The 7,735-nt window shown below is 62.7% G+C and overlaps 1 protein-coding gene and 2 pseudogenes across 1 annotated transcript; all 3 read right to left on the reverse strand.

Moving 5' to 3' along the window:
- The window catches only part of LOC102858991, a 7,287-nt pseudogene extending 5,970 nt beyond the window's left edge, over nt 1-1,317 (reverse strand).
- Nucleotides 1,318-1,344: 27 nt separating this feature from the next.
- On the reverse strand, nt 1,345-4,168 carry LOC102859393 (spidroin-2-like). Its single transcript, XM_006885344.1, has 6 exons — nt 4,043-4,168; nt 3,883-3,992; nt 3,489-3,773; nt 2,423-2,653; nt 2,152-2,327; nt 1,345-1,733 (listed from the first exon to the last, which is right to left on the reverse strand). The coding sequence occupies exons 1-6, from the start codon at nt 4,166-4,168 to the stop codon at nt 1,345-1,347; spliced, it is 1,317 nt and encodes a 438-aa protein (XP_006885406.1).
- Nucleotides 4,169-4,791: 623 nt separating this feature from the next.
- LOC102859795 lies at nt 4,792-7,135 on the reverse strand (annotated as a pseudogene).
- Between the last annotated feature and the right edge of the window lie 600 nt (nt 7,136-7,735).

A 7,735-nucleotide genomic window follows, 5' to 3' on the forward strand; every position in this document is an offset into this window, starting at 1 on the left:
AACTGCTCAGTCTCGTGCCGCTGGTAGCCGTCCCGGAGGTTCTCTCCAAACTGCTCCGGAGTAAGCCCAAATTTTTTGGCCAGGCCATCTAGCCCAGCGCTTTGGCAGATGGTATACATATCTCGTCGAGAGGCCTGCTTGAACTCTGGTCCCCTCTGCTCCTCCCCTTCTGCCGCTTCACCTTTACCTTCCTCGTCTCCTTCCTCTCTTATGCGCTTCCGCTTCCTGCGGCTTGCTTTGGCAGCATTCTGCATCTTGGGGATGTCACGACCATAATAAAGTAGGAAATGGTCGTACACATCTTTAAACTCGTCCATTGACTGTACATCTCTAAGCCTCTCAATGTCTGTGGTGTCCAGAGCCCGGATGCCGTCGGCAGGAGGTTTGTCAGGCTCAGCAGAGATTTGCTCATATTGGTAAGCCTGCATCTTCTCAAACAGCCGCCTAAGGTTCTCTTTGCAGATTCTCAACTGAGTCCACTTCTCATCCCACTGCCACACTCTCCAGAGGTTGTTAATGTGCAGTTCGGGCTCCACATACTCCTTTCGGTAGAATGCAATAAAAGGCACCTCGAAATGCTGATTTCGCATGAAGCCCAGGGCTGCTTTGATCTTCCGAATGGTACTGGGCCCTTTTCTACTAAAGCTGCTTGTTGACTGCCCTCAGTCCAGGTAATCACAGCTCTCCTGCAGGGAAATGGTTGGTGTGGCAAAGGCATTCCTATAGATCCAGTCTGGCTTCTTCTTCTAGTTCATCATCTTCTGCCCCTCTGACTGGGATGGATCGAAGCTGGAACCTCTCGGGCAGGTCCGTGGCTCGGATCTCACGATCCCGATCGGTGAGGTGGCTGCTCTCCAGCTCACTGGGCTCATACATCTCAAAGGCGCTCCTGTGGCTCACACGCTTCTTGCTGGTCTTCTTGGGCTGTACTCGGATTTCACCCTCAGCCTCATCGTCCTCGTATTCATATTCTTCCTCCAGTTCCTCATCACGTGCGTTGTCTTTTTCAAATTCGTCATAGTCCAAGTCCACCCCCAAAATTTCCTGGGCTTCTTGCAGAGCCGCGCCTGTGTATCCAGGGATTTTTTTCCGCCACCGAGGTTTTTTCAGAGGCTGACCATCATCATCCACAATGAAGTCATCAAGGTCTGATTCTTCGTCATCTTCTTCCTCTTCCTCCGGAGGAGCCATGGGGGCCTCCATGGCCTCCCGACCCTCTTCTCCTTCCCCATCTTGGAAGATTTCGTTGGCAATAGCCTCTTTTTCACGTTCCTTTTTGCCATATTCCTCCTCGTCGGCATCCTCCTCATCTAACATTTTTCTGACACGTCTGTACTTTTGTCCTCATTTGACTTTGACTCCCAGATTCTCCTCAATGAGGTCAAAATCATCATCTTCCAGACGGTCGTCAAAAGATGTTCGTTTCCTCTTCTTATGGCCGACATCATCTTCTGAATCACCAGAGTCACTACCTTCATCCTCTTCCCCTTCCTCTTCATCATCGTCATCATTGATAAAGCCTTTCAGGTTCCCTTGCTCGTCTTGATCATCCAGGTTCTCCTCCTCATCATCATCTTCCTCTTGCACCAATTTCTTGGTAACTCGGGGCTCCACCTCGCTGTCATCGTTGTATTCTTCTTCTGACACTTCAGCTTCCCTCTTCACAAAATCGGACATCTTTGCAGCTTCTTCTACCCTGGAGAGGACCGACTCCCAGCTAAAGCGCTGAGCCCCTACCGAAGAAAATGGAGTCGTCGAACCGAGACTAGGTAGACAGTACAGATCCCCCGCACGGCCCCTCCGCAAGCGACACCACCGCCGCCACGTCAGCTGTGTCCACACCGTCTTCTTTCGCTGTCCTTGACCTCGCTGCCCGGAGTGACTGGAAAGGTGTCTGTCCAGCCAGTCTCCCTGGAGCTCCGCCTACACCCGCAGCAGCCCTGCCCAAAATCGCCCCGAGGCACCTCAGCCACCTGCCGCCAGAGTGAGGCCAGGCAGGCACCTCAGGAAAGGCCAAACTGCTGGGGGGAGGGTTGTGTGTGTGTGTGTGTGTGTGTGTGTGTAGGGAAGGAAGGGGCACTCCTTTATCTATCAAAGGCCAGCACCACCACCTCCACCACCATCCCAGCTCTGCTGCGCTCTGCCACTCACCGCCTCCCCCCTCTCCCCGAGCAAAGCCCTGCAGGTGGAGGCCTGGCGGGGAGGTGGGGGTCAGGGGTGGGGGTGGGGTGGGTGGCAGGAGGGATCGGGGCCCAGAGAAGAGGCGACGCTGCGGCCCCTGCACCACCGCTGCCAAGCCCATGGAGCTCAAGCTCCAGTCCACTGTGCTGTCACAGCGAGAGAGCATGAGGGAGGAAGGAGGGCATGGAAGGAAGGGCTTGAGAGAGCCAGGGTGGAGGGTGCCTGCTGCCCGGCTGCCCACAGTGTGGCTGCCCACTGGCAAGAACTGAAGGCCTCTTGCCCTGGCGGGCCATAGATGGCACAGGGCTCCTCCTTGCCATGGGCCCGAACTCTTTGCCTCGCTAGACGGAAAGGGGAGGCCTGGGCCAGAACACCTTGGGTGTTGCGGCCCCGAGCTTCCCCGCAAGGCTCGCTCACGTGTCCCAGAGGGCCTTCCTCTGGCCTTGGGTGCTTCGCGGAGTCCGAAAGGTGCCTGTGGGTGGCAAGAAGTCCTGTGGCTTAGGGGCCTCGCCCGTTGGCCAGCGGGGCGACAATGGGTCAGCAGAGACCATGAGTCAGCAGAGACCAAGAGTCAGGAGAGACAATGAGTCAGCAGAGATGATAAGTCAGCAGTGACCATGAGGCAGCAGAGACCATGACTTGGCAGAGACCATGACTCAGCAGAGACCATGAGACATCAGAGACCATGAGTCAGAGACCTGGCCTGGCCAGAGACTATAAGTAAGAGACCTGGCCTGGCCGCACCTGGCCTTGCCCTCCAGGGCCTGGCCCGATCTGGCCTGGCCCGGCCTGGCCTTGCCCTCTGGTGTCATACCCAGGCTGGCCTTGCTCTCTGGGCCCTGGCAACACCTGGCCTTGCCCTCCAGGGCTGGGCGCGGCCTGGCCTTGCCCTCCGCGGCCTGGCCTGGCCTGGCCCGGCCTGGCCATCCTCGCCGGGGCCTGGCCCGGCCTAGGCTGGCCCGGCCTGGCCTTGACCTCCGCGGCCTAGCCCTGCCTGGACTTGCCCTCCCGGGCCTGGCCCGGCCTGGCCTTGTCCTCCAGTGCCTGGCCTGGCCTAGCCTGGCCCGGCCTGGCCTTGCCCTCCGGGGCATGATAATGGGTCAGCAAAGACCATGAGTCAGCAGAGACCAAGAGTCAGGAGAGACAATGAGTCAGCAGAGACGATGAGTCAGGAGTGACCATGAGACAACAGAGACCATGACTTGGCAGAGACCATGAGTCAGCAGGGACCATGAGTCATCAGAGACCATGAGTCAGAGACCTGGCCTGGCCAGAGACTATAAATAAGAGACCTGGCCTGGCCCCACCTGGCCTTGCCCTCCGGGGCATGGCCCGGCCTGGCCTTGCCCTCCAGGTCCTGGCCCCGCCTGGCCTTGCCCTCTGGTGCCGGGCCCAGCCTGGCCTTGCTCTCCAGGGCCTGGCACCACCTAGCTTTGCCCTCCGGGGCCGCTCCCGGCCCGACCTTGCCCTCCGGGGCCTGGCCCGGCCTGGTCTGGCTCTCCGGGGCCTGGCCCGGCCTGGCCTTGCCCTCATGGGCCTGGCCATGCCTGGCCTTGCCTTCATGGACCTGGCCCAGCATGGCCTGGCCTGGCCTGGCCCTCCGGGGCCTGGCCGTGCCCTCTGCGGCCTGGCCCGGCCTGGCCGTGTCCTCCGGGGCCTGGCCCGGCCTGGCCTTCCGTCCGGGGCCTGGTCCTGCCTTGCCTTGCCCTCCGGTGCCTGGTCCAGCCAGGCCTGGCCCGGCTTGGCCTTGCCTTCCGGGGCCTGGCCCATTCTGGCCTTGCCCTCCGGGGCCTGGCCCAGCCCGGCCTGGCCTGGCCCAGACTGGCCCTCCCCTCCGGGGCCTAGACCGGCTTGGCCTTGCCCTTCGGGGCCTGGCCCGGCCTGGTCTGGCTCTCCGGGGCCTGGCCCGGCCTAGGCTGGCCCGGCCTAGGCTGGCCCGGCTTGGCCTTGCACTCCTGGGCCTTGCCTCACCTGGCCTTGCCCTCATGGGCCTGGGCCTCCGGGGCCTGGCCTGCCCTGGCCTTGCCCTCCGGGTCCTGGCCCGGCCTGGCAGTGCCCTCCGGGTCCTGGCCCCGCCTGGCCTTGCCCTCCGGGGCCTGGCTCGACCTGGCCGTGCCCTCCGGGGCCTGGCCCGGCCTGGCCTTGCCCTCTGGGGCCTGGCCCGGCCTGGCCTTCCGTCCGGGGCCTGGTCCAGCCTGGCCTGGCCCGGCTTGGCCTTGCCTTCCGGGGCCTGGCCCATTCTGACCTTGCCCTCCGGGGCCTGGCCCAGCCCAGCCTGGCCTGGCCTAGACTGGCCCTCCCCTCCGGGGCCTAGACCGGCTTGGCCTTGCCCTTCGGGGCCTGGCCCGGCTTGGCCTTGCCTTCCGGGGCCTGGCCCAGCCTGGCCTTGCACTTCGAGGCCTGGACCGGCCTGGCCTTACCCGGACTGTCCTTGCCCTCCGGGGCCTTGCCCAGCCTGGCCTGGCCTTGCTCTCCAGGGCATGACCATGAGTCAGCACAGACCATGACTCAGCAGAGACCAAGTGTCAGGAGAGACAATGAGTCAGCAGAGACGATGAGTCAGCAGAGACTGTGAGGCAGCAGAGACCATGAGTCATCAGAGACCATGAGTCAGAGACCTGGCCTGGCCTTGCCTTCCTCAGTAAAACTGCCAGCCAGCAGGGCCCGGAAGAATGGGGAGGCGGTAGAAGAGGTAGCCTGCCGGGCGGGGAGCCGCAGGCCTGAGTCCAGGAGGAAGTGCAAATCAGGCGTCAGGGCCGGGGCTGGGCGCAGCAGAGGTTCATAGAGGCAAGGGGAAGGTGGGTCAAGGTCCATGGAAACTGCAGACGGTAGGACTGGGCCCCCAGTGGGAGACATCAGGCTCTGGAGGCAGGACAAAGTGTCTGTAGGAAAGAAGGGGAAGAGGGGGTGCGGGGCTGGCTGGGTTAGTGATGCGAGGAGGAGACAGAGGCTTCCGTTGTCCAGAAGTAGCCGGCGCAACACAGAGGGTTTCCCGCAGATGAAGGACAAAGTCAGTGCACAGGCCACACGGTCTTCGGGGCTCCCTGTGAGCAGCAGGTGGGTCAGGGCCCGTGTTACAAAGGGAGACTCGGCTTGCACGGTCAGGTCCTGCAGCAGCATCTCACCTAGTTCCCGGTGCTGGCAGTGGCTGGCAGGGCGTGCCCACAGGGCAGGCCAGTCGTCGGGCGCAACACCGAGCACCAGCCAGGCTCGCAGCAGCGTGGCACCATAGATCCTCACGAAGGCTTCCAGGCAGGCGGGGTGCAGGTGAGGCGAGCCAGGATGCGCAGTGTGCGCGGGTTTGGCAGACCAGGTGCCCCGGTCATGTAGGGTTAGCAGGCCGCACAGTGCTGGCCCCGTCACAAGTGCTCCGCTTGGGTCAGGAACCTGGGAGAAGCGTGACAGCAGCAGCAGTGCTGGGCCCTCTTGTCCCCAGGGCTCTTCGGGCGTGGCAGCCGAGCTGCATCTGGCGGATGCACAGTGTGCATGGGGACTGCAGTGAGACTGCGCCTGGGACCGGGCTGGATGGCTCTGAGGACTCTGGGGGCAGGCAGTGCTCAGGGGACCAGTCGGGAGAGATGTCTCCAGGGCCAGAAGCGTAGCCCTCGGAAATGAGCCACGATCTGAGGCTGCGGAGACTTCCAGGCTCTGCCCACTCGGGGATCCGCTCCTCAGGGAAATCCCAGGAAGCAGCTTCTTTGCCCTTCTTCCTCTTCACCAGCTTCGCCACAGAGCTGCCCCGCCAGGAGGGTCACGAGGCCCAAAGCCTGCAGACGGCTCAGGGCCCCGGCATCATAGAGGAAGCCCACAAGGGCGGCCACAACACGAGGGTGCCAGGCTCTGGCCTGGGAGTCGCGCAGCAGGCCCATCAGCAGCTCCAGACCACCAGCGTCCCAAAGCCGAGCCCAGTTGATGGCCTCCCTGCAGAGCAGACACACGGCCCGCACCAGGGACTGCAGGGAGGTCGGGCTGGCCCTGTTGGAGCCCCGGAGCCGCCGCAGCTCTCCGAGCAGCACCTCCACACCGCCAGCATTCCCTGGCGCAGGCTGCACCAGGCCCTGGGCACACACGTTGGCGAGGGTCAGGATGGTAGCCTCGCACACAGCCCCTTTGGGGTGAGAGGCAAGGCTGACCAGTGGGCCGAGCCCCCCCCCCGCCCAGACTCAGCTGCTCAGCACAGGCCCGGGAGCAGCCTCGGCTCAGCTCCAGGAGGGCACGGACCAGGGCAGAGGTCAGCGTGGGGTCTGGAGTGGAGGCCAGGAGCTCAGCCAGTGGACGCACGGCTCCCTGCTGGGCCAGGGCCAGGCGGTGCTGGGGGGAGTCCGCGAGGTTGCGGAGGGCACGTACCCACACTCTGCAGGCACTGCGAGTCCTGGCACGCTGTCAGGCTCTCGAGGAGCTGAGGAAGAGCACCAGCAGAGTGGATGTCCCTGCAGCTCTCGGGTTCCATGGCCAAGTACTCCAGCGCTCGGGCTGTTTGGTTCTGGATGTCTTCACGCACTGAAGAATGGTAACCAAAGAGAGGATGCCTCTGAGCCTGTGCACTTCAGCCCGGCACGCCCCATCGGTGCAGCAGTTGGCTAGGATGCTGAGAGCCAAGTCCAGCGTCTTACACAGGAGGCCAAGTCTTAGCTGAGGAAGCAGCGGAGGGGGCGGAGCCATTCAAACCCGCTAAGGAGGCGGAGCCAGGGCTTGCCTGGGGAAGGGCAGGCTGCGTGGCTGCTGTTCACCTTAGCAGCGCAAGCAGGGGGTGGAGCCCGCCGTGTGCCCGGAAGCGCTCCATTCCCCCGGCTGCCTTGATGTGGCCCGTGCGGAGGGCTAGGAGCACACGGTCCAGGGGTGTCTCCTTGATAGTCGTGTCCTTTCCCTCACCCAAGCCCTCCCCGGCCACCACCGTGAGCTGCGCGAGGTAGAACGAGAGCGAGTCCGTGAGGTATGGCTTTGCAGTCGCCATCTTGGCTCGAGCTGAGGCTCCGCCCCTCCACCCCCTTTGCACCTCTGAGGGGAGCGGAACTGAGTAGGGTCGTGGTCTCTCTGACGCTTGTAAAATCGCGCCTGCTGGAGTGATGGAGCTGTTCGGAGGTTGTAGTTCTCCATCTCGAGATGCTGGTTGAGCCTCAGTTGCAGAAAGCACGACGTGGTTCATAAGTCTTGTGTGCGAGCCCAAGAGGCGCCCGCGGTGTGTGCTGGGACATGTAGTCCGCGCCCGCTCCAGGGACCTGGGTTAGGGCGAATGGGAAGTTCCCTCTCCTACAGGCCTCTGAGTTGACCCAGCCTTCCTGGACAACTCAGATGGCGATGTCTCTATATGGTGCTGCTCCACGTGACTCCACTACTCCTCAGGCATGTCCGCAGGAGCGGGAGCGACCACCTTCCCTCTTTCAGGCTCACTCGGTCACTCCTCCCCACCCCCCAAGCGGTGCCTGGGCCCAAAATGTCCAAAGTGATGGACGCTGAGGACCCCAAGCTCTGCAGACAGTGACAAGTTTTTTACAAGGGAGGCAGCTGGGGAGCTTGTGTAGCTTGGACAGGTGAACGAGAGAGTTAAGCCCAC

The sequence above is a fragment of the Elephantulus edwardii genome, unplaced genomic scaffold, assembly GCF_000299155.1.
Source record: "Elephantulus edwardii isolate Elephantulus edwardi_28Jun2011 unplaced genomic scaffold, EleEdw1.0 scaffold00042, whole genome shotgun sequence".
Lineage (NCBI taxonomy): Eukaryota > Metazoa > Chordata > Mammalia > Macroscelidea > Macroscelididae > Elephantulus > Elephantulus edwardii.